General features: G+C 40.2%; 1 protein-coding gene across 1 annotated transcript in view; it reads right to left on the bottom strand.

Moving 5' to 3' along the window:
• Positions 1 to 27,737, bottom strand: part of LOC145413995 (glutamate receptor 1-like) — an 802,643-nt gene that overhangs the window by 628,270 nt on the left and 146,636 nt on the right. Inside the window, exon 7 of the mRNA XM_080283586.1 lies at positions 7,494 to 7,623. Within this exon, the coding sequence (XP_080139712.1) occupies positions 7,494 to 7,623 (130 nt within the window). The remainder of the gene's footprint in view (positions 1 to 7,493; positions 7,624 to 27,737) is intronic.

The following is a 27,737-nucleotide window of genomic DNA, read 5'->3' as shown; positions in this document are numbered from 1 at the left end:
TTGCATGCTGGTGGACGAGGGTTCGCCTCCCACCAGAGCTGTAAAAACTTTGGGAAGCGTTCACCGAGCCACTTACTACTTTGGCGGACATAAGGGGTGCTGTGGTTGAACCAGTGTCGCATACTAGTATGCTTGCACCCAATCGGCTTAAGCAGGGCCGATTACACTTGGTTCACAGACTACACGCACATCCAAAGCCACTACAACACTACAATTACACTTACAAGCACTTCTTACCCTACATACAGTCTTAACCGGACAGCCTAAGCCACTGGGTAGAGATACATTGGCTGTATCGTCCCTGATTTGGTAGGGATAGGCCGGTCCTGCAGTGGAATTCAACGGCTGATTATATACTGTATATATATATATATATATATATATATATATATATATATATATATATACTGTATGTTTATAACTGCTGAAAATATTACACAGCCTCTTTTTATCAGTCCATACATTCACCTATGTATTAATATCTATCTACAGAAATATGAGATTTAAAACTTCTATTCTAGAATAGAAAATTTTACCTCTTCTGCCTGACGCCGCATCTTGTAAAGGGTGGTCTCGGTAAGAAAGACCTTCAAGCATGTCCCTACTCATTAGCGACTCCTCTTCCCTCATGTCACCACTTTCCCCTATATACTCTACCAATTCCTCTCTTCAGCTTGTTCTCCCTCTTCTTCTCCTCCTCCTCCTCATCCCAACTCCCTCACTCATACACTCCAAGTCAGTTTCTCATCCCTCATCTCTACATGGGCGCACCACATACAGTTCTCGGTCTTTCTCTCCTTCTTCTCCCAACCACCTCACTCTCATACATTCTCCTAGACAGTTTCTCACTCAATTCACTCCACATGGCCGAATCATCTCACAGTGTTTCTTCCGATGAAATTCGAAAATGGAGAAGCAATAAAAAAAGGAAAACTGATAAAACATATGCCTATCTGAAAAAAAAAAAAAAAAAAAAAAAGATAACCCAACAGAAAAAATTTATGCTTTCACTAATACGACTTTTGTTATTGGGTTTTGCTATTTCCAGATATTTCACTATTTGAGGGCATTATGAAGCTGAATAAATTCGTCTACTTAGTTTGCGTTTATATGACGGAAATGGGACAATCTAAACTTGAATTCTACGTCATGGTTGGTTGCATGGAATTCGATGAATCTTTGCTGTAGGATAGGAATGAATCTCCTTGGTTACTAGCCAAAATTTTCTCTCCAAGCGTGACTACACTAGGCCATAAAGTAAGCCAAAAGGGGATAGCGATTTCTGTCAGATGAAAACCGAGTTGAGTAACAGCACAAGGTAAACGAAGTACGTCATTGTTGTCAAGAGTTAACGCCTTCAAGACAATGTTTGCACCTTCAAGACAATGTGTGCGCCTTCAAGACAATGTTATTTGTTCCTTTGTTCTTCTTACCTACAGACGATTTTATTCAAGTTGGGGAAGGCATCTCACACTGAAAGACTGCATGAAGGCTGTACGAAACCCGTTCAGCAGGGAAAATCTGTCTCCTGAATTTACTTTCAGTCCGAAGAAGTACATTTTCTTCAGTGTCAGGCAGCCATCAAACGATCTAGTGCAGCTTTATAGAGTGAAGAGCTTAATGAAGGCTATATCTAACATCTGCAGCTTAAAATTCTCTCCTAAACTTAACAAAATCGTCTGGAAATAGCAAGAATAGGAGTTCTTTGCTTAAACCTTAAACCGTTGAGTGGAATGCAAACCCCTAATTACTGAAGGTCATTTATGGAACACCTGTGGTTATTGGGTATGGTTAGCCTGCATCCCATACTACAGATCGAAGTCAGCAGCCATACAGGAAGGCCAGACACGTTCCATTATCATCAGGTACTTCAAAAAATCATTATAAAAAAGCTAGAGGTCTACATCCCACTTTGCAATATCAAGTTTAAGGATACGCCGCTAACTAGCAGGGTACGACTTAGATCATGGGTACGTCAATGGGCAAAAAGAGAAACACTAGCTTGGAGAGACACACACACACACACACACACACACACACACACACACACACACACACACACACACACACACACACACACACAGTAAAGCTAACCCTTTCTACAGGAAGACGCAATTTTCTTAATATATTCTTACTTCATAAACGAAATTCCTTTATTTTTGTTTTCTTCAGTTCTAAGGAGACATTATATGAAGGGGTCAACGAACACTATAGTTTTCGCTGTTTGTTATTTACTGGCGACTCTGACTTCCTACTGTTTTCTTAGTTTTGAGAGATATTATTGGGAAGAGGTGAATCATGGTTTTATCTCTCCCTACCAGCGTTAAAAGTGTCTATTTAGATCAATAAAATCATCCAGAGTTAGAAATGATACGGCAAATGACATCATCGTATTGAAGGAGTCAATAGACATAAATACCATCTATCTATTTGTAGCCTGACGCATTAATCCCGTAAGGGGTGGCCACAAGCAAATCGTCTCCATATCGTCCTGTTCCCCCCCATTTCGCTGCCCTCCCCCCAGCTCAAACATTCCTCCCTCTTAAATACACATCAAATTAATCCCTATATAGCTGATAAGTATCGATGCTAAAATCTCTCTCTCTCTCTCTCTCTCTCTCTCCCCCCCCCAAATATACAGTACTGCTCCAGACACAAATACCCGCTTCTGGCCACTATGCGAGTCATTTCTATACATACTGATATTTCTAGAGTGCCCCGCGGTCAATGACAAAGCATCATTTGGGGCTCGAATCCTGGCGCGGGATGGGAGAGAGAGGCTTGGGGGTGCTGGAGATGAACTGGAGATGAGGAAGAAAAGAAAAAAAAAAAATGGAAGGAATGAACGGGAGAAAAATAAAATGAAGGACAAGAGAGGAAGAAAGAAAAGATACAGAAAGTGAGATAAGGTATTAGAAAGGAGAAAGGAATGAAAGGAGAAAATAAAAAAGAAATGAAAGGAGAAAAACAGAGGTATGAAACGAGTGAATAACAAAAAAGAGGGAATAATCGAAGAAGTGAGAAAGAAAAAGAAACAAGAAATGAGAGAGAAAGTGAAGTTTGGAGGTGATGGAAATGAGAAAGGAGATGGGGAGAGGAAATGAATGAGAAACGAAAAGGAAAGAAAGAGAAGGAAGAGAAAGAGGAAGATATGTGTGAAACTGTACGAAGAAGCAGAATTATAAGAGAGAAGAGACAAAATTAAGGAGGAAAAGGTAGGATAGGGAAATGGAGGCATAGGAAAAGAGAAAAGTAGAGAAGAAAGATGACGGAAAAGGAGAATAGCGCTTTGAGATGCGGGATCAGAGAGTGTGTGTGTGTGTGTGTGTGTGTGTGTGTGTGTGTGTGTGTGTGTGTGTGTGTGTGTGTGTGTGTGTGTGTGTGTGTGTGTGTGTGTGTGTGTGTGTGTGTGTGTGTGTGTGTGTGTGTGAGAGAGAGAGAGAGAGAGAGAGAGAGAGCCCAAGCATTATACATGGCTCAAAATAAAACTAAATGTACAAGAGGAGAAAATAAAAGAGAGTACCAAATGTGCCCCTCTCTCCTCTGACGTGAAAATAATGAAAGGAGGCGACAGGGGCTGGAGATGGGGGAGGGGGGCTGCGAGAGAGAAAAGATAGTGATGAGGACGAAAAGAAATGGAAGCAAAATAATACCGATGAGAGAGAGAGAGAGAGAGAGAGAGAGAGAGAGGGGGGGGGGAAATAACACATGGAAATATAAACCACCAATGTGTGAAGAACTCTAGTATTGTATTCCAGCTAACACCAGACGATTTTATTCAGCTAAGAAATCGTCACGGGAGCCGTTTTTAAGTCTCGTTGAAAGTAAATGAAAAAAGTTTCTTGGCGTTGGTACAAAATTAAAACTGTACGAATCTGACGAGAACAAAAACGAAAGGAAAGAATGTACACTGGAAACGTAATGGAAGAAATGACGAAATGAATCTGTATGGCTGGCTGATTAATATATATACATATATATATATATATATATATATATATATATCATTAGAAGAAATATACGAAGAATATTCACCATCATCATCATCATCATCATCATGGCATTTTTCAACTTACAGAAAACAAATGGCCTTAGACATTGGAAAGAAAAAAATCCACGTAAACTATACCTCGGTAAAACTAGACAGAGAACCATAACCTCTTCCAGTCCAGTTGGTGACCAGGTGTAGTCAGACTGGAGGGTTGATTAGGCTAATAACCAAGGAGACTCATTCCAACCCCATAAATAAAGCTCTTCAAATATTATGTAAATATAACAAGGTATTAAAATTGTGGGGTTGACATTGTTCCGCCAGATGAAAAGAAACATACTATAGGACTTATTTTGTTGTCCTCGCTCCAAGCTCCTCACGATAGTCTACACCCTGGCTCGTATTTTCGTCGGTTAAGGAAGCTCCGTAACACCTCCTCCTTAGCGTTTTTTTTTTTTTTTTTTTTTTTTTTTTTAATACGGCTGATGAATATCGTTCTGTACGTTATGCAAGTAGAGTATGGAAATGCTGAAAGGATTTATGTAACACAGAAGAGGACAAGAGGGAGTAATAAACAAAACAAATTGCTTCGGAAAAGATGTCAAGGAGCTTCCTCAGCTGAAGAGAATACGAGCTCATGGCACTTTGGATTACAGAACAAACACAGTGATCGCAAAATATACTTAGATCTCGTAACACATCTTCCTTAACAATCTTCTCTGCACATTTTCACATTACTATTGTCTTTTAAGGTTATGGACGAAAACTATGCCGACATTTACACAATATAAATAAAAGAAAAGAGTGGTGAGGTGCACTACGTAAAATAAATATCTACAGGAAGTGAACCTCAATATTCTCCTGTAAGGTTACTCGATATAAATAAAATAATGTTAAATGTATAATAAATCAACAAGGAAGTGATGCTCTAAATTCTCCTTTGCTACCCAGAATAAGGTCCTTACGCAGGTTTACAAAACAAATACAGTAACGATAATATACAGGATGTTCCATGAGATTTCTTTGTAACTTCAGGAGGGGAGTCAAAGGCCGACTTTGAATTAAAAAAAAAAAAAAAAAACACGGGTTCAATTCTCAACCGTTAAGGAGCTACAATAATTACCAATGACCTTATGGGCAAAATCGTTTCCTTTATAATTAACCCATAACGTCATGAAGAGCTAACTTTATACCGATATAACTGAACCCGTGTCGAATTATCCTTTTCAACTGACCCTCAGCCCCTAAATAACCTGATTAAAAAAAAGAAAAATGTCCCGAGGAACACCTTGTACACCTGAGGTCATCTCCTAATCTTACAGTGGCTGAAGGAGAACACTCAGTCATGTACCAATAAACTTACTCAAGCCTGAAATTAAATGGTTCAAGGTCGCAGTTTACCGGACCTGAGACGAGTGGGAGGGGGTGGAGGGTGGACACAGGAAGTTACATGACACCGTGGAAGGGGGTGGAGGGTGGACACAGGAAGTTACATGACACCGTGGAAGGGGGTGGAGGTGGACACAGGAAGTTACATGACACCGTGGAAGGGGGTGGAGGTGGACACAGGAAGTTACATGACACCGTGGAAGGGGATGGAGGGTGGACACAGGAAGTTACATGACACCGTGGAAGGGGGTGGAGGTGGACACAGGAAGTTACATGACACCGTGGAAGGGGGTGGAGGGTGGACACAGGAAGTTACATGACACCGTGGGAGGGGTGGAGGTGGACACAGGAAGTTACATGACACCGTGGAAGGGGGTGGAGAGTGGACACAGGAAATTACTGTACATGACAACGTGGGAGGGGGTGGAGAGTGGACACAGGAAGTTACTGTACATGATAACGTGGGAGGGGGTGGAGAGTGGACACAGGAAGTTACTGTACATGACAACGTGGGAGGGGGTGGAGAGTGGACACAGGAAGTTACTGTACATGATAACGTGGGAGGGGGTGGAGAGTGGACACAGGAAGTTACCGTACATGACAACGTGGGAGGGGGTGGAGAGTGGACACAGGAAGTTACTGTACATGATAACGTGGGAGGGGGTGGAGAGTGGACACAGGAAGTTACTGTACATGACAAAGTGGGAGGGGGTGGAGAGTGGACACAGGAAGTTACTGTACATGATAACGTGGGAGGGGGTAGAGAGTGGACACAGGAAGTTACTGTAAATGACAACGTGGGAGGGGGTGGAGAGTGTACAGTACACAGGAAGTTCATGACACCGAAAGTTCATTATACCAGAAGTTCATGACACCGGAAGTTCTTTACGCCAGAAATTCATGACACCGGAAGTTCTTTACGCTAGAAATTCATGACACCGGAAGTTCTTTACGCCAGAAATTCGTGACACCGGAAGTTCATGACACCAGAAGATGAAGACTTTTTGATTTAACTTTCCAATACGGTGACATCTTTAATATTATTCTTGCGATCTCCAGTTTATTATATTTATTTCTGGAGAGGCTCTTGGAACTGGAGAGGTGAGATACAGCTTTCATTTACCCCTTCCCTGCAAGAAGACTCCCCTAACAAGCATCTAATCACGTCTCGCGCGAGGCCAGTATTCTCGTCAGGTAAGGTGACTCCCTAGCACTATTTTTTCAGTAGTTTATTTTTGGTTATGGCTGGCTAATATCCTTTTGAGTATGGCGATGCTTGTTATATCACACAGAAAAAGACAGTAAGGTGTACTAAATCACAAACTCCTTAGAAATGGGTGCTACGGAGTTTCCTTAACCGACGAGAATACGGGCCTAAGGAAAATTTTAATAGTACGTCAATGAATGGGCGAAAAGATAAAGGAAACTTATCCTTGTATAAAAGAAAATGATAAAACCTAAACAAAGTATCATAAACCAGAAACAACTGCAGCAAAAATAATAAAGGTTAACAGGGGAAGCCATGGTAAAGGAAAAAGCCCTGATTGTTGTAGGGGCCGTGGAATTAAAAGATGTGAAAAATGGGGAAACATTCTGTAAAAAGAATCAACTTAAATATATGAAGAAAATGAAAAGAAAAAAAAATGCATGGGTAACTACGGTAATAGGTGGGAGGACTGACCGTCGTGAGAGAGAGAGAGAGAGAGAGCGCATATTAGCAGCATCTAGAAAAGTGCCTGGATAGAAAAATGCCTAGAGAGAAAACTGAACTAGGAAATAAAAAAAACAGCGGGTGGTAGGCCAAAGAAAACAATGTTGCAAGGCAAGAGCAGTAACCGTGGAAGGAGTCTTACTGATAAATGATGGAGTAGGAGTTCAATCATTCAGCAGGAAACGTGAAGAAACAGCAAATAAAACAGGCGACTGAAAGAGGAAACTAGTTTAAAAAGATAAGCACAGACCGTCGAGGGAGTAGCACAGGTAAATTTTGATGCAGCAGTAGTAAAATAATTCAGTAGGCAACCAGCAGGAAGAAACAGCAGAAAAAAGAAAACAAAGATAACGGAATGCTGGGAGAGGTTAGTATGGTAAACAAGAAGACGTGCTCACTGACCGTCATGGGAGTCGTAGAGGTAAATGATGTGATCCCAGCGGTAGTGGTGGATGAGGTCAATGATGGCCTGGTGGTACTCGGGTCTCATCGTGGTGGCGTAGTCCATCAGACCAGACGACGGGTTCGGTACCTGTACGCCAGAAAGACCGAGATATTTATTGTCTCGATATATACCGTATTTTTTGTTGCTCTCACAATTATATTATTTTTGTCTCGAATATCTGTCTATCTATATGTATCTATGTCTATCTACATCTATCTGTCTACCTATATCTATCTATCTGTCTATCTATATTTTTTGGTTTGACTCTGGTACCTGGGGGAAACCAGATGAATAGGTGGATAAATTCTCTCTCTCTCTCTCTCTCTCTCTCTCTCTCTCTCTCTCTCTCTCTCTCACACACACACACACACACACACACACACACACACACACACACACACACACACACACACACACACACACACACATTCCTCCAGTACCAGAGGTTCATATTTTCCTAGTTACACCATTTCCTTCACAACTCCAGTATAAAAATGGATGCTGCATTAAGGAATATCTTCGTATAAAGTTAAGTCTCTACAAGCCGCTAAGCGAGTGTGTCATTTAAGCTTCCTTGTTGTGTCCACACCTTTTACTTGTCTAAGGTGTTGCTTCCAAGTAGTGAAGGGCTTTGGGGTGTAATTTAGGTGGTAGTACTTCATCGTTAGCCATAAACAGCATTATGTGCCCCTACCATCGTCTTCCATGCTATTTTTACGGTTTTCATACTGAAAGTCTGCATCAATAACTTGGGGTATGCTATTGTGGTATACTGTGCAGAATCAATCACCAATGAAGATCTGTTGGATGATCTCAAAAGCCATTTATATAATTTCAAAAGCCATTTATTTATGTACAACACTGTGTGTCAGTCCTCCATCCCGAAATATCTCCAAAGCAGAAACAAGCTGACTAGTGAGAGAATTGAAGTTTATTTTTCATTCCATGTTAGAGCGTCCAAATTCATTGTGAGAATAAGGCAGATTTACTTATATACCTATTTCACATGTAAAATTACGTTACACACACACACACACACACACACACACACACACATTATATATATATATATATATATATATATATATATATATATATATATATATACATATATATATATATATATATATATATATATATATATATATATATATATATATATATGTGTGTGTGTGTGTGTGTGTTTCAGTGGTCCTGGTGAGAGAGGGTAGTGTTTGAAAAATCCCTGTACTGTTGTTTGCAGATGATACTGCGTTGTTGACTGAAGACAAAGGGGAGCCGCAAGGCTTGGTGGATGAGTTTGGGAGAGTGTGTAAGAAACGGAATCTAAAGGTGAGTAGGGAAAAGTAAAGTGGTGGTCTTTGAGAGAGGTGAAGTCAGTGAATGTACAGTGAGGTTGGATGGTGAGGAATTGGAAAATGTGAGTACGTTTAAGTACTTGGGTAGTGTGATGAGTAAGGATGAAAGTTTGGAGGGTGAAGTGCTTGAAAGCGTACAGCAAGGAAGAAAGGTTGCTGGTTCCTTGAAAGCAGTGATAAGAAACAGGGAAGTAAAAGTTACTACATGAGAGTATTGTGATACCAGCTCTAACGTATGGAAGTGACGCTTGGACGTTGTTGGAAGGACACAAGTCAAGAGTGAGAGCAGTGGAAATGAGATTTGAGAGGAGCCTGTGGAGTCACATGGAGAGACAGGCTGACAAATGAGGATATAAAGAAGCGTTGTGGTGTGGATGTGGATGTAATAGAAAGCGTTACGAGGAACACACTGAGGTGGTCTGGCCATGTGGAGAGGATGGAGGGTGAGAGACTGACGAGGAGAGTGTATGTGAGTGAGGTGGAGGGGGTGAGAGGGAGGGGGAGGCCGAGGATGAGACAGAGGGATGGAGTGGAGAGGTATATGACAGAGGGGTGTGTGAGTTGGGAGCAGGGCAGTGAAATGGTGGGGGACAGGGCGACGTGAAGACGATTTGTTTGTGGCCACCCCGTAAGGGATTGAGGCGTCTGGCAATATATATATATATATATATATATATATATATATATATATATATATATATATATATATATATATATATACTGTAGATATATAGATATACAGATAGATAGATAGATATGAGAGAGAGAGAGAGAGAGAGAATCCTTCCAACCCCTAAGGAGGATTACATTTCATCATAATTCAAAAAAAGAAATAAAAAGGCAAGAGTTCCGCCATCAGATTATATCCACTCATACTAGGCATCTGCAAATACGTAGGAAGAGTTGCGGAAAATAAAAAGCGATTCCCTCCATTACGACAAATTACAAGACATTGATGAACGTGTTTCGAAATCCCGTGATGAGATGTTTCGAGCCCCGCCACAAACTTTTTCAGAACGTTACGCAAAAGTGGCATTACTGTCGCTGTAATTAGTGGGGCGCTATTAGTCTCCATTACTGTACATACTGTGTGTGTGTGTGTGTGTGTGTGTGTGTGTGTGTGTAAGTTTATATTTTCGCCAATATCCCGTTCACAGCCTCTAACTCTCCCCACAAAATTGTTGACGCCAAAACCAAAACATGGATATATGACAGCTTACAGTATTTAACTCAACGCTGCCACACACGTTGGCTCTAGGCTCTTTAGTACAAACACGGCTCTATTATTTGTGTCTATTTTTTATCTTTACCATTTAATAGACACTTCCGTTTCTATTACATTCGTTATCAGTATTCTTGTGCTCTCCGCTCTTCACTATAAACTGTGGAATGTAAAGAACTCACACTGCATCTAGTGTTTCTCCCAACGTTAAAACCCTGGTTGGCTTTTTTTTACGTTCTTATTATTATAAACACGGGTACGTGATTATATCTTTGTTTATTGTCTCGAAGCACATTAAAAACAGCGCACTAGTCCTTCGGGTCAATTACGTAGTTAATATCTTTGCTATCTCCAGTTAATTCCATTCACTGAAACTATCAATCTGTGGGGTTAGACAAAGCTTCCATTAACCCACTAACCACTGTTGCTTAACTAAATAAAATAAAATCGTTTAACACGTGTACTAATAATATAAATACACTATAGGAATGAAAGGCTTAGAATTAATTGCACTTCATAACGACTTGTAGGAAATCATATCAAAATGTCTACTACACCTGTCATCATCATCATCATCATCATCATCATCAAAATCATCATCACAGTTACCATCTCCATCACCATAACCACCACCACCATCCATCTTCACTGGACATCATAAATTCTGTACAGTTAATCTTAATTTTGTCCGTGTTTTACAGCGCCGTTACTTGATCAAATGGAAGTAATGGTACAACACTAACAGCCAATTCCATATTACCCGAACTAGGAGTAGGGTCCCGTGGCTAGGATATCTCAGTCCTGTACAGTTAGGAACACATGAACAACCACGTATCCTGATGGGTTTACATAATCGAAAAAATGCTAGAGTTGTCCCAGCCATGACTGAACACGCTATTCCCAGACGCCACATGGACACCGCTACAAAGTCTGTTCAGTCTCGTGGAAAAAGTGGCTATCATGGTGTGGTAGACTGGATATCATCATCATCGTCGTCGTCGTCATCGTCTGGGTTGGATCCACACACACACACACACACACACACACACACACACGAAAACTACCAACAAGCAAGCATAGAAAACTGTGCATTCACCCGCGACTGAAATAATTAATAAACTGCGTAATCACACCACAAAGTCCCTGATTCATACATTCACACCAAAAGCAACGTGGAAATTTGCAGCTGGTGAACGTGCGTGTGCGGGATGGAAAAATATATATACTTTTTTTTTTTTTTTTTTTTTTTTTTGCTGTTAGAATACCATGTCCGGATTTGTCTATACGGGCAACTACTCTCTCTCTCTCTCTCTCTCTCTCTCTCTCTCTCAGCTTTTTCCCTTTCCCCACTCCTCCCTCCTCTCCATCCCTTTCCTTCCTTTCTCCCTGGTGCCTTGCCCGTACCCCTCTCTTTCTGTTTTCCTCCCTCCATTACTCTCTATTCAAACTCGACAGAAAGGGAATCTAATCCAGAACTTCAGGATATTCAAGGGTTTCGATAAAGAAAGCATAAATAATTTCTTCCCAGTTGCCCCGGATACGCCAACACGTGGACATAACATAAATCTATCAGGACACACAGTTTACCTGGACGTTACCAAGTATTTCTTCTGTAACGATATTATCAGTGTCCGTAACAGGCTCCCGGAAAGTGATACGGACAGCACAACCACAAATACGTTCAAAAGAAAGCTAGATATTTGTTTGCCAGCTATCGGCGTTGGCTAAGGAAAATTTGGGTGTCAAGTAGGGGACTCCTCCTGGACCATCCTCAGAGGCGGTAGGATTGGTTGTCCAGCCTTGTACTTGGGACAGTACGTAGCATATCACAGGAACACGGAGCCATACTAGGAGGGTTCGCGTTTCCTTGTTTCCTCATTAATTAAATAAAAAAAATAATATATGCAGAGAGAACATGTATATTTTGGAGTTTCATATCCTTTGAAACTTCCTTCATGTTTATTAGTCCTATAAGGTGCTATTTCTGTCTTTTTCCTGCACGATGTATTGCTGGGGGAGGGGGGGGTGAGAGAGCGGGAGAAAGCCTAGTGCTGTACTATCCTTTTCTTATAATCCTGTGACTTAGGTTACGCATTACCTTTTAAAGACGGACCACCTCGCTGGTACCATATGGTTTGTGTGGCTGTTTATGTAACTATCATTAACTCCATGTAACTCCTTTCTCTCCCTCCTCCTCTCTTTCCAAATATGCTTTCTCCTCTCTCCTCTTTCTTCCATTCCCTTTTTCTGAAGCTTCCTTTCTCATATCCTTTGACTAATCACGCTTGTTCTAATGCTGTCCGTAACAAGGAGAGGGCCTATAAAAGGTACCGGAGCCAACCCACCCCTGAATCACGTCTTTTATTCATTTCTGCCCGGCATCGTGCTAAGTCTGTTCTTCGCTCTGCTAAAAATAATTTCCAACGTACATAATGCTCTCAACTCTCTACCTCGAACTCTTCCCGCTCCTTCTGGCACCTTGCCAAAAACCTTTCTAACAACTTTACCTCATCATCCTTCCCTCCTCTTTTCTACTCTGATGGCTTTGTAGCTATTTCTTCTACTGATAAAGCAGATCTCTTCGCTCAGACTTTCTCCTCCAATTCCACCTTAGACGATTCCGGTGCTGTTTCTCCATCACTTCCCCCCTCTGACTTCCCCATGGCTAACATTAAAATTTCGTCAGCTGATGTATTTTCTGCCATTGCTGGCCTCAGTACTAATAAGGCATATGGGCCTGATGGAGTCCCTCCTGTTGTTCTCAAGAACTGTGCTTCTGTGCTTACACCCTGCCTAGGCAAACTCTTTCGCCTTTGTCTGTCAACTTGTACCTTTCCTTCTTGCTGGAAGTTTGCTCTCATTCAGCCAGTCCCAAAGAAGAGTGACCATTCCCAACCCTCTAACTATCGTCCAATTGCTTTAACATCCTGTATCTCAAAAGTTTTTGAGTCTATTCTTAATAGAAAAATTTTAAAGCATCTTTCCTATCACAACCTTCTTTCTGATCGTCAGTATGGGTTCCGTCACGGACGCTCCACCGGCGATCTTCTCACCTACCTCTCACACTCCTGGTCATCCTCCTTTCGGGAGTTTGGCGAAAGCTTTGCCATTGCACTTGGCATCTCAAAGGCTTTCGATCGAGTCTGGCATAAATCTTTAATTTCCAAACTGCCCTCTTACGGTTTCTATCCTTCTATCTGTGCCTTCATCTCTAGCTTCCTTTCTGGTCGTTCTATAGCCGCTGTTGTAGATGGCCATCGTTCTTCTCCTAGATTTATTAACAGTGGTGTTCCTCAGGGCTCTGTCCTATCATCAACTCTTTTCCTTTTATTCATCAATGACCTTCGAAGCTGTACATCTAACCCTATCCACTCATACGCTGATGACTCCACCCTTCACCTTTCCATTCGATTCCCACAAAGTCCATCTCAGCGGTTACTTCAACAGGCAAGGGATGAGGCTATGGCACACCTAATGTCTGACTTGGCTCGTATCTCTGACTGGGGTAAAAATAATCTGCTTGTTTTTAATGCATCAAAGACTCAGTTTTTGCACCTATCAACCCGACAAAATCTTCCACAGATATACTCACTTATGTTTAATAATACTCAACTTAATCCTGCATCATCGTTGAACATGCTTGGGGTTTCATTTGCTCGGGACTTGTCTTGGAAAGATCATATTACATCTCTTGTAAAATATGCTTCCAAGCGATTGGGTGTGCTAAGCCGACTCCATTCCTGCTTTGCCCCTGCACAATTGTTGACTCTTTACAGGGGTTTTATCCGCCCCTGTGTGGAGTACAACTCTCATGTGTTGGGAGGCTCCCCACATACAGCTCTTCTCAATAGGGTGGAGTCAAAGGCTTTTCGTCTCATTAACTCTCCCCCTCTTACTGACTCCCTTCAACCTCTGTCTCTTCACCGCAATGTTGCATCTTTATCTCTTTTCTATCGCTACTTCAATGGTCACTGTTCCTCTGAACTGTCTGCATGCATTCCTCCACTTCTACGACGGGCGCGTAGCACCCGTCTAGCAACAAACTCTCACCCCTTTTCTGTCCAACCCTCTAATGCAAGAGTTAACCGTTACTCCCAGTCCTTCATTTATGCAACAGGTCAACTCTGGAACTGTCTCACTCTGTCTGTATTTCCTGCTTCCTATGATCTCCAGTCTTTCAAACGCAGTGTGTCCAGGCATCTCGAAATGAATGGATCTTGAATTTGGCTCTCTCTTGTATTTTGTTTTTCTCTTGGAAGGAACAGTTTTGCGGGCTCATTGCCTTTGGTTCCTTCTTCCTCAGATAAAAACAAAACAAAGAAAACATCCTCCTCGCTACCTTCTCTCCCCTCCCTTTTTCCTACCCTTACTTTCTTCTCTTTTTCTTTCCCTTAATCTCCAATCTATTCTCCCTCTCGACCAGTCAGCACACTTTCCCTTCCTACCTCACCATTCCTCTCCCTCACTTCCCAATGCCTGTCCCCTCCTCTCTCTCCTACCGTCCTTCCCTATCTATCACCCTGTTCTCCCTCCTTTCTCATCTCCCCTTGTTCTTTCCCCTTCTCTCCCGCTTCACCCCCCCTCTCCTCCACTCTCTCTCCTCCTCCTGTTCCCTCTCATCCTTCTCTTTCCCAGTCTCCACTTCGTTCTCCTCATCCTCCCTCCATCTTCCTGTCTCCTCCCTCATCTCCTTCCCCTCATGTCTCTTCCCTTCTTTGCACTGAAACCTCACTCTCTCCTCCCACCTTTTTCACATACTGCTTTCATTGCTCTCCCCCTTCCTTCCTCTACCTCCTTTATCCTTCCTCCTTCCTCTTCCTCCTCTTCCCCTTCTCCCGTCCTCAATCCCCCACCCCCTCCTTCTCCTCCCTTCTCCATTTACCACACCACTACACCATCAATAGTACCAACACACACACAAAAAAAAAAGTGTGGAGGAATATCAAAAGTAAAATAATATCAGTCCATATTACAATTACGTGAGAAAAATAGGCATCGGTTATGAATATGTAAACAGACTTTTGTTCCCTGGTTGAAGGATATGCCATGTATTTTGTAGTAATGTTAATACTTTCACTATGACCACGTACCTTCATCATATTTTCTTGTCATTTCTGGAGTGTTTTACTTGACATTAGATAGACTTCGAACATTAGGGCCCGTATTCTCTTTGATTATCGTGGGTCCCTAGCTCCTTTTCCAAAGCGATTTATTTTAATTGCATCTTACTGTTCCCTTTCTGTGAACATAAATCCTTCAAATATTGTCATACTCTGCATAATTTACCATCCATATCCAAAAACCAATTGCTGAGGAGGGGGTATTAGGGAGCTTTGTTAACCGACGAAAAAGCGAGCCTTGAAGTCAGATATTGCCCTCAGTAACCCCTTCAGTACGAGAGGCCTTCATCACAGACGAAAAAAAAATAATCGTCACCGCATTCAAGGGATTTCACTACGATGTCCTACTTTTATATTCTAGTTATTGTCGCTGTAGCCAGACGATTTCATCCAGCTGACGCGTAATACCAAAAAAATTAAAAAAGGCTTCATCTAATCCCTCCAGTTCGAAAAGTCTGCCCCAAGCTGAGTAAAATCGTCTGACGGTACTAATATTACAGCGAAAAATATGGCCTGGGACTAAAGGGGTTAAGGTGCCTCGTGATTTGCAAGTGTTTCCACAGGTGCAGGTTAATTACTTCACTACGATGACCTGTAGTACTTTATTTTCATCTCCAGACGATTTTTGGTAATTTCAGAGTCTCTGGAAGTCAAAGGGTTAATGAAGGCTATATTTAACCTCTCCTGTTTTCAGATCTTCTGGTGACAAATAAATATGAAGTTTATATCATAGTTAAGGGATAAAATTTGATATATACTTTTTGTTTGCATTTTGTTTACCTGCTTCACTATTCTTGGTACTTATATTTTGCTTACTAATACTTCTTCATACTTACAAATTTGTCAGCTTCTGTGTTCATAAATTCAGCCGCCTAATTATTTCCACTGAGTGGCTTCTGTACCTTCAAATAAATAACCTTTTAATGTGTGTGTGTGTGTGTGTGTGTGTGTGTGTGTGTGTGTGTGTGTGTGTGTGTGTGTGTGTGTGTGTGTGTGTGTGTGTGTGTGTGTGTGTGTGTGTGTGTGTGTGTGTGTGTGAGAGACAGAGAGAGAGAGAATGGGGGGGAACCAGTGCATGACATTTGGACTATACCGGAAAGAAAAAAAAATTAAATATCGGTGGCGTAATATTGCACGGCTGTTATTAATGTCCTCAATAAAGCCTCATTAATTTAGATTTCAATAAACATGCGAGGCACAATGGCATTTTTATCAGATTCACAGAGATATGTAAAACAAACAGCCCACCAGCTGACCCGGCAAAATTGTTTCTCTGTGAACCTGTCTGATGTCAAAACAAGTTCAAATTTGGCTTAGATTTTACAGGCTGATGCTTTTGTCTGGGTTGGAGCTCGTAAACAACACCAGTTTGTTATGACTGCTATGTACTGTTGCCTCAAAAGTTCCGTTCCTCATGTAGCCTTCTGTAGCTCGTTATGTTAATTACCGTACTTCAAACTACACCTGGCTAAAACTCATAAACTAACCACATAGATTGTTGAGACGATATGAACCTTTACCCAAACTAAAATATTTTTTAAGAGTTACACCAGGAAGAGGAACGGAAATTTTAGTGGCAACAGTAGTTTAAAGCAGTCTTGTCATTAGAGGAGTGAGAGAGTAGGATGTTAACAAGACTCTAATATCTTTTACTCTAATTTCAGGAACACAAGTAATTGTCCACCGCCATCAACAATATTCCATATTACAGAGCGCAGTCCGCAAGGGTACAGAAAGGTTAGACAGGTTTTCTCATCATAACGTGCAAAATTTCCGTTAATAACCGATACGCCGCCACATCCTCCCCTTCTCGGCTTAATAGTAAATCGATTAATGTCCTGTAACCATGTTGAAAGGCCTGGAAATCCTCATCATCACTAAAACGGAACACAATTACAATTGTATGCTAAAACTCGTCAAAGGGAAGCCAGCACCCCAATCTTATATGGCCATTTGTGGGATGCATATGATCATTAGGGTTAATTAATATACTTACAATTTGACTGTCGCACTCAAAAATAGGGAAATATATCAAACTGACAAAAAGGAAGAAAATCTGAAAAGAAGTATATTCCAGAAAACGAAACTTAGGGAAAGAAATTATGTTCAGCCAAAAGAAATCTAAGAAACAAAAATGTGAAATCAGGCTAATACGAAATAAAATATACCTTAGATGAATAAAACAGAATATGGTAACTGACACAGTAAACAAAATAATATTCGCTAAAAAGTATATTTGAAAGTAAGAAAGGGGAATACAGAGCGACAGCAAACTGATATGGAGAAGCTTTAAAATTTTGCTGCACGTCATCACTGTGTATGTAAAACAAACGTACATCGATGACACACACACACACACACACACACACACACACACACACACACACACACACACACACACACACACAGGGGTGAAGGCTTTCTTGGGTAGCATCTTTATATAAGGCAGACCCGTCTTCTCGTCGGGTATGGAGGCTCCCCATCACCTCTCCGTTAGTTAGTTATTTTTGGATATGGCTTCTTTAGATAACTGTGTACGTTTATGCTGAGTATGGCGATTTCAGAAGGATTTATGCAACAGAATCGGACAGCAAAGTATGATAAACACAATAAATCGCTTTGGAAAAGGCGTTAGGGACCTTCCTTAACCGATGAGAATAGCGGCCAAGAAGTCATAGGGTCGGATTCTCAGGCACATTTACAGTGAATTTTCTCTCGCAGCTCAAACTTGTATTTTACAGGACGAGCAAAAGTGTACAGAATCTTACTATATCTGTCTTTATATATATATATATATATATATATATATATATATATATATATATATATATATAGATAGATAGATAGATAGATAGATAGATAGATAGATAGATATAAGGGTTCTAAGAGAAAATTTGTATCAAACATTATTTTCCCTTTACTCTTCTTAATTCTTTCTTTGTTTCATGCAGGAGGGGTAAGGACAGGAGAATGAAGAAATTTTACATCTCTTGTACTTCCTATGAAAATGAATCCAATTTAAGACAAGGGATCGATCGTAAGTAAATTTGAGAATCATATCCACGGTTTCGCTGGTTAGTGAGAGAGAGAGAGAGAGAGAGAGAGAGAGAGAGAGAGAGAGAGAGAGAGAATTTTTTTTTTTTTAAGTCACTGCGTACAGTCAATTTTTATAGCGATATTTGTTGACTTTCTTTTTCACTGATTCCTAACAGAGAAGCAATCCTTTCAATACAGTAGTAGGATGTGTGTGTGTGTGTGTGTGTGTGTGTGTGTGTGTGTGTGTGTGTGTGTGTGTGTGTGTTTTAACTCTGGGCGATCTTAATTTGCTTATTAAAGGCCTTTCGTACCGAAGTGGTCAGTGGAGGTTATATAGGGCCCCTCTAATCGGATTATTTTTTAAACTGAATATAATCGTCTGTTGCAAGGCTGAATAAAGTAATATATGACGTCAAAGTGTATTGCTGAACAAAAAAAATAAATAAATGAACTAGAATGGCACTCAGTAGAGCGCATACCTCCCCCAAGGCCTCACATGCAGTTCCTTTTAATTCACTCAAGACCTATTTGTTACTGTAAGACAGCAGGAAAAAACTACCTCCCTATAAAAGCATATTTAAATCCGCTAGATCCGGAATTTTATATGGATCCGCGCCAAACTGTACACATTCGTAGATACCAACATCCTAAATAAGTCTGATTTTTTTTCATCAAGATCCATGCAATATTCACTGAAAAATTTACGAAAACATCGAAAAACGCCCTATCTGGTAATGTTAAAGTGAAAAAATAATTCCTGGACCCACACTTATATCCAGATCCGCACCAAAATTTAATGGAGTCTATTCTGGGCCAAGGCCCATTCTTCTACCATGTTTCGTGGAAATTAGTGCAGTAGTTATTTGTGTAATCTTGCTCACAAACCAACCAACCAACAAACAAACAAACGGACAGGGGTGAAAACATAACCTCCTTGGCGGAGTATAATAAAACTAATGTCAGGGTAGTGAAGGGGTTGATAATTTGCTATGCTCCTCTATCCATATTTCCTGCCCGAGATCTTTTATGGTGAATCCCAATTGAAATTTAATAAATAAATTCGCTTTATTTCCCAAAATGATGAATTCCGCTCCAATGATGAAAACATTTTGTTGGATTCCCTTCACCGCCAAAAAGAAAATAAAAGGGATTATTGCTTTATGGTGTGCACAGTGCCTCTGTCATATATATATATATATATATATATATATATATATATATATATATATATATATATATATATATATATATATATATATATCCATCCATCCATCATCCAATCCTACATTGCCCAACGAGGAGCGTAGGAGCCCGGGGCTAGGAAGTTGGTCCAGACATTTAAGATGAGAATGACCAGCCTCACTCATCCCTGAGTGGCATTACATGAGCAATGAACCCCAACCATTCCTTAGATATAAACCTTCACCGGCTCAATCCGATTGGAGCGCAATGATTACCCACTAAACCACCAGGCGCCAAAATTTGGTTATATGGTTACCACACAGAGAAGTAAATGGTTACCTGGTGCACAGGAAACCATTTGGCTTGTTACTCAATGTAGAGTCACCCACAGGCTGAAGGAAGTGGAAAGAATGAAGGAAAGAAAGACAGAAGAGGGAGTGTAAAGTCACCCGTAGGCAGAAGGACAAAGAATGAAGGAAAGAAAGACAGAAGAGGGAGTGTAAAGTCACCCGTAGGCAGAAGGACAAAGAATGAAGGAAAGAAAGACAGAAGAGAAGGGGAAGGATGGAGAGGAAAGGGCAGACACCCGAGAGCAGCACTACATCCAGTGAGAGGATGGTGAGCTCCCCCACCTACTACATCTTATATATATATATATATATATATATATATATATATATATATATATATATATATATATATATATATATATATATATATATATATATTGTTACGGAACAGAGAGATAATAAACACTTCAAGTAAGAATACTAAAATCACTACTGTCCCGCAAAGTTCCAGGTTCAAAACAAAAGAGTTAGGTAAAATTACAAGTTAAAGTTTAATGCTCAAACTAACAACTAAACATTCAGGACTCATAAGGATAATGTAATGGCAAAAAACAGGTTAAATATATGGTTAACTGCAATAGCCTCTATTAACACGAAAGTAGCAAGAGTAAATTTAACTGCAATAGTCTCTATTAACACGAAAGTAGCAAGAGTAAATTTATCTAAGTCAGCCCTGATAAAATGAGAAAACCGAATAATGCTCAGTGAATGCAAGATATATTATTACAGATACAAAATATTAGTAATAATGGCTGACATCAAAAACTCTATAGGCTTCACAAAAACCTCACCAAGCCTACGAACTAACGCCTCATGCTACACAGTACAAGAAAAAATGTAACAACACCCATACTCAAACTATACAGCAGCTAGATGGTTGGAGACTTCCTGAGCACTCACAAAAATACACTATACAGGGGAGGACAGAGATGTGAACAAAATGAGGAGTAGATCTAAGTGGCAATTAATGCAGAGACTGAGCTCATTATATAGGGGCCGGCAGAGCTTGATACAACTTGTAAGAAGGACGTGCAAATGAAGCCATAGGGGACAAAGAGTTGACACTCCTGCTCTGAACAACAGAAAGAACGACTTACTCTACTATAAGGGAGGAGAAAGGGGGAGTGAGGTAGAACACGGAAGCTTGGTCACTATGGAAGCCACGAGGCGAATCGTGATCAAACATGCAGCATACTGTACGTTAGAATTATACAAAGGATGATGAAATCATAGGCAATGTAACACCTCCCCACAAAAAAAAAAAAAAAATTTACAAAGGAAATTTCTTATTACTCTAAAACAATCTGTCTAAAGTCTAGATAAGCAATCTGCAATAACATTTTCTTTCCCCTTGACATGTTGTATGTCTAATGAATACTCCTGAAGAAGTAGACTCCATCTTGTCAATCTCTGATTTTTATCTTTAAACTTACTAAGGAATTTCAGTGGGTTATGATCGGTATAAATGACTATGGGGTAAAAACCAGAACACAAATAAAATGAAAAATGTTGTAAACCCAAAATCAAGGCCAAAAGCTCTTTCTCAATAGTTGAGTAGTTCTTTTGAGGTGGAGTGAACTTCTTACTGTAATAAGATACAGGGTGTTCAATACCCTGATCATCCTCTTGCAGCAAAACAGCCCCAGCTCCTGTATCACTTGCATCAACAGCCATCTTAAAAGGCTTAGCAAAATTTGGAGTAGCGAGCACTGGCTGACTTAATAGGATAGCTTTAACTTTGCTGAAAGAGGATTCACAGTTATCGGTCCAGACAAATTTAACTCCCTTTTTCAGTAGGTCTGTAAGTGGTGATACAAGAATTGAAAAGTTAAGAACAAATCTCCTGTAATAACCTACTATTCCCAAAAATCTTTGTAGCTCTTTCCTACTTTTATGTCTGGGAAGATCATTTATAACCAGAACCTTAGCTCCTGGTGGTGCAACGTGTCCATCACCAATTACGTACCCAAGGTACTGAACTTTAGCTTGACCAAACTCACACTTTGATAAATTAGCTAAAAGATTAGCCTGAACCAAACGCTCAAGAAATTTACTGACATGACATAGGTGATCTTTCCAGTTGTCACTGAAGATTAATACATCAATATAAACAACACACCCTGCCAAACCCTCTGTTACAACATTCATGAGCTTCTGAAAAGTGGCTGGTGCATTCTTCACACCATATGGCATTACAGAACATGCAAAAGTCTTTCCTAGTGTTACAAAACATGAGATCTCCCTAGCACGTTCAGTCATAGGTACTTCCCAGTATCCCTTTAACAAATGAAACTTACTTATGTACCTAGCCTTTCCGATCTTGTCTATGCAATCTTCCACGCGAGGGAGAGGGTAAGTGTCTGTTTTGGTTATCTGATTAACACGTCTGTAGTCGATGCAAAGCAGCTGTGACCCACCTGGCTTAGGGACTAGAGTGACAGGAGAACTCCACTCGCTCTGACAGGGCTCAATCATCTTGTGGTCCAACAGGTAGCCAAGCTCCTTCTGGATGAGAGGAACGTTCGCTGGGTTCACACAGTAAGGAGGCAGTTTAATTGGCTTTGCGTCTCCAACATCGACATCATGCATCAACACAGTGGTTCTTCCTGGAGTGGCACGGAACACTTGCGGGTACTCCTGCAGTAATGCCGAAAACTCCTGCCTTTCCTCGGGAGCTAGATGAGAAAGCTTAGTCTGGAGATCATTCATGATATCAGGATTCTTCCCCAACTATCACTCAGGCTCATGCTGCATGGGAGAACTTCACTTGCAGACTCGGGTGGAACAGCTACAGTGCAGACTGGGTTATTTTCGTCCCACCTGTGATATAACTTTAGCATGTTGATGTGACAAAGTTGCTTGTTCTTTCTACGATCTGGTGTGGCGATGACATAGTTGACATCACTGAGTTTCTCCTCCACGAAATAAGGACCACTAAACTTGGCTTGAAGAGGTTGCCCATGCACCGGTAGCAGAATCAAAACCTGATCTCCTGGCTGAAAGTGGTGTAACCTGGACTTCTTATCATACCAAGTCTTCATCTTCTCCTGAGCAGCTCCTAAATTCTCTCTCGCCAGCTGTAAATCAGTGGACAGCCGTTCATATTAGCAAGAAAAGTGTCAGCTAGGATAACATCATCATCATCATTATCCTCTAAGTCACCAGTAACTTTAGACTTAGCCCTAGTGACAGCACATGCGTAGAACACATCAGGGACATCACAGTCCTGGGTTGCAGTCACTGGCTCACTAGACAACTGAGGAGCTGGACACACTTGACTTCCACCAATATTATTTCCAAGTAAGAAAGTTACACCTGACATTGGGAGTGTCTCAACCAACCCAACCATAACAGAACCATTAACAAAACCAGACTCTAAATTCACTCTGCACAGAGGGACAGAGAAGTAATTATTCCCTACACCTTGTAAGATTACAGTTTCATCAGAGGAATTAACATTAGAGCCTAGAACACTGGTCAGCATAAGGGATTGGCAAGCACCTGTATCACGATATATTTTAACTGATTTCCTGTCATTACTGTCCGGAGGACTGACAAAACCATCAGACAGGAAATTAGCACATGAACTCTTGAGAGTGTCACCCACGTTACTGCTCAAAAGAGGAGCTTCATCATGAGGATTTAATTTACCCCTAAAAGCAGGTTCAGTTAACTCGGTTAAAGAATTCTGGGAACTCTCAAGGGTGGACACTAGACCAATTGACTGAATATTTAAAGACTCCTTTTTGTTCACATCACGCTGTCTCCTGAAACATTTCTCCGTAGTATGACCAAGCTTACTACAATAAGTACATTTACTTTTCTGAAATCTAGAGGTGGAGCTGGTATTTACTTCCTGAGAAACATCATCTTTATTCTCTTTCCTGTTACCTGTACTCTGAGTAGAGGCAATGTACTTACTCTCTGCTTTCCTTTTTTCTTTAGAATATCTCTTGTGAGTGAGAACATATTCATCAGCTAAAACTGCAGCATCAGACAAATTATCTGTTCTTTTCTCATCAAGATATAGGCTTACATCTTTATTAATACACCTTTTGAAGTCCTCCAGCAAAATCATCTGCTTAAATTTATCAAAATCAGAATTTACGTTCTTAGAATTTAACCACTGCTCTAACAGATCTTCTTTGATTTTTGCATACTCAACATGGGATTGCTTATCTTGCTTATAAGTTGTCCTAAATTTTACTCTATAGGCTTCAGGAACAAGCTCATAGGCCTTAAGAATCAAGCTCTTAACTACATCATAATTATCAGATTGATCCTGAGGCAAAGATGCGTAAGTTGCTTGAGCTTTACCGGTGAGAACAGTTTGAAGGAGTACTGGCCAATACTTTTTGGGCCAATTCAAACCTGTAGCTACCCTCTCAAACAACTGAAAATACTTTGTTAAATCAGATTCATTAAAAGGAGGGACAAGTTTAACATTTTTAGCCACATCAAAATCATCAGAGCTAGATGATCCAGTTCCACCTTGTTTCATGCGATACTCATGGTCTGCCTGAATCCTAGCAAGTTCAGTTTGTGCCTCCTGAATACGAGCCTGAGACTCAGCCTCCTTAGAACGTGCCTGAAACTCAGTCTTCTTAGCACGAGCCTCCTGCAGGGCTAGCTGTAACTTAGCTATTTCAATCTGCGTTTGCTCATCTGGAGGAGTTACAACAAACAAGCTTTTATTAATCATGCCAACAATTTCATCGTTAGAATGATGAGAGTGAACAGCAATTCCCAATTGTTGAGCAACAAGCTTAAGTTCATTCTTTGTTCTGTTTTCTACATCACACACTGTTTGCACATTTGACAAAAAATATTTGGCTTCATCAAGCGTAGTAATAGTAGACATCATGAATAAATCACAGTCACAAATTATCAAGCAATATCCTTATGATAATATCCTGAATATCCTGATAAGAGGTCGCCAAATTTATGTTACGGAACAGAGAGAGATAATGAACACTTCAAGTAAGAATACTAAAATCACTACTGTCCCGCAAAGTTCCAGGTTCAAAACAAAAGAGTTAGGTAAAATTACAAGTTAAAGTTGAATGCTCAAACTAACAACTAAACATTCAGGACTCATAAGGATAATGTAATGGCAAAAAACAGGTTAAATATATGGTTAACTGCAATAGCCTCTGTTAACACGAAAGTAGCAAGAGTAAATTTATCTAAGTCAGCCCTGATAAAATGAGAAAACCGAATAATGCTCAGTTAAAGCAAGATATATTATTACAGATACAAAATATTATTAATAATGGCTGACATCAAAAACTCTATAGGCTTCACAAAAACCTCACCAGGCCTAAGAACTAACGCCTCATGCTACACAGTACAAGAAAAAATGTAACAACACCCATACTCAAACTACACAGCAGCTAGATGGTTGGAGACTTCTTGAGCACTCACAAAAATACACTATACAGGGGAGGACAGAGATGTGAACAAAATGAGGAGTAGATCTAAGTGGCAATTAATGCAGAGACTGAGCTCATTATATAGGGACCGGCAGAGCTTGAAACAACTTGTAAGAAGGAGGCGCAAATGAAGCCATAGGGGACAAAGAGTTGACACTCCTGCTCTGAACAACAGAAAGAACGACGTACTCTACTATAAGGGAGGAGAAGGGGGGAGTGAGGTAGAACATGGAAGCTTGGTCACTATGGAAGCCACGAGGCGAATCGTGATCAAACATGCAGCATACTGTACGTTAGAATTATACAAAGGATGATGAAATCATAGGCCATGTAACAATATATACATATATATATATATATATATATATATATATATATATATATATATATATATTGTTACATAGCCTGATTTCATCATCCTTTGTGTAATTCTAACGTACAGTATGCTGCATGTTTGATCACGAACGTGTTCTACCTCACTCCCCCCTTCTACCCTTATAGTAGAGTAAGTCGTTCTTTCTGTTGTTCAGAACAGGAGTGTCAACTTTTTGTCCCCTATGGCTTCATTTCCACATCCTTCTTGCAAGTTGTATCAAGCTCTGCCGGCCCCTATATAATGAGCTCAGTCTCTACATTAATTGCCACTTAGATCTACTCCTCATTTTGCTCACATCTCTGTCCTCCCCTGTACAGTTGTTATTATTGTGAGTGCTCAGGAAGTCTCCAACCATCTAGCTGCTGTGTAATTTGAGTATAAGTGTTATTACATTTTTTCTTGTACTGTATAGCATAAGGTGTTAATTCGTAGGCCTAGTGAGGTTTTTGTGATTCATGTGTTTTAGGTGTCAGCCAGTAGTAATAATATTTTGTATCTGTAATAATATATCTTGCATTCACTGACCATTATCCGGTTTTCTCATTTTATCAGGGCTGACTTAGATAAATTTACACTTGCTAATTTCGTGTTAATAGAGGCCATTGCAGTTAGCCATATATTTAACCTGTTTTTTGCCATTACATTATCCTTATGAGTCCTGAATGTTTAGTTGTTAGTTTGAGCATTCAACTTTAACTTGTAATTTTACCTAACTCTTTTGTTTTGAACCTGGAACTTTGCGGGACAGTAGTGATTTCTAGTATTCTCACTTAAAGTGTACATTATCTTTCTCTGTTCCGTAACATAAATTTGGCGACCTCTTATCTGGATATTCAGGATATTATCATAAGGATATTGCTCGATATTTTGTGACTGTGATTTATTCAAGATGTGTACTATTACTACACTTGATGAAGCCAAAGATTTTTTGTCAAATGTGCAAACAGTGTGTGATGTAGAAAACAGAAAAAAAGAATGAACTTAAGCTTGTTGCTCAACAATTGGGAATTGCTGTTTGCTCTCATCATTCTAAAGATCAAATTGTTGGCATGATTAATAAAAGCTTGTTTAATGTAACTCCTCCAAATGAGCAAACGCAGATTGAAATAGCTAAGTTACAGCTAGCTCTGCAGGAGGCTCGTGTTAAGGAGGCTCAGTTTCAGGCACGTGCTAAGGAGGCTGAGTCTCAGGCTAAGGAGGCTGAGTCTCAGGCTCGTATTCAGGAGGCACAAATTGAACTTGCTAGGATTCAGGCAGACCATGGGTATCGCATGAAACAAGGTGGAACTCGATCATCTAGCTCTGATGATTTTGATGTGGCTAAAAATGTTAAACTTGTCCCTCCTTTTAATGAATCTGATTTAACAAAGTATTTTCAGTTGTTTGAGAGGGTAGCTACAGGTTTGAATTGGCGCAAAAAGTATTGGCCAGTACTCCTTCAAACTGTTCTCACCGGTAAAGCTCAAGTAACTTATGCATCTTTGCCTCAGGATCAATGTGATAATTATGATGTAGTTAAGAGCTTGATTCTTAAGGCCTATTAGCTTGTTCCTGAAGCCTATAGAGTAAAATTTAGGACAACTTATAAGCAAGATAAGCAATCCCATGTTGAGTATGCAAAAATCATAGAAGATCTGTTAGAGCAGTGGTTAAATTCTAAGAATGTGAATTCTGATTTTAGTAAATTTAAGCAGATGATTTTGCTGCAGGACTTCAAAAGGTGTATTAATAAAGATGTAAGCCTATATCTTGATGAGAGAAGAATAGATAATTTATCTGATGCTGCAGTTTTAGCTGATGAATATGTTCTCACTCACAAGAGATATTCTAAAGAAAAACGGAAAGCTGAGAGTAAGTACGTTGCCTCTACTCAGAGTACAGGTAACAGGAAAGAGAATAAAGATGATGTTTCTCAGGAAGTAAATACCAGCTCCACCTCTAGATTTCAGAAAAGTAAATGTACTTATTGTAGTAAGCTTGGTCATGCTACGGAGAAATGTTTCAGGAGACAGCGTGATGTGAACAAAAAGGAGTCTTTAAATATTCAGTCAATTGGTCTAGTGTCCACCCTTGAGAGTTCCCAGAATTCTTTAACTGAGTTAACTGAACCTGCTTTGAGGGGTTA

The sequence above is a fragment of the Coenobita brevimanus genome, chromosome 1 (assembly GCF_032717465.1).
Source record: "Coenobita brevimanus isolate Jiangsu-jjx chromosome 1, ASM3271746v2, whole genome shotgun sequence".
In the NCBI taxonomy this organism is placed as follows: Eukaryota; Metazoa; Arthropoda; class Malacostraca; order Decapoda; family Coenobitidae; genus Coenobita; species Coenobita brevimanus.
The sequence above is the reverse complement of the archived record's forward strand: the minus strand, read 5'-3'. Positions and strand labels throughout refer to the sequence as shown.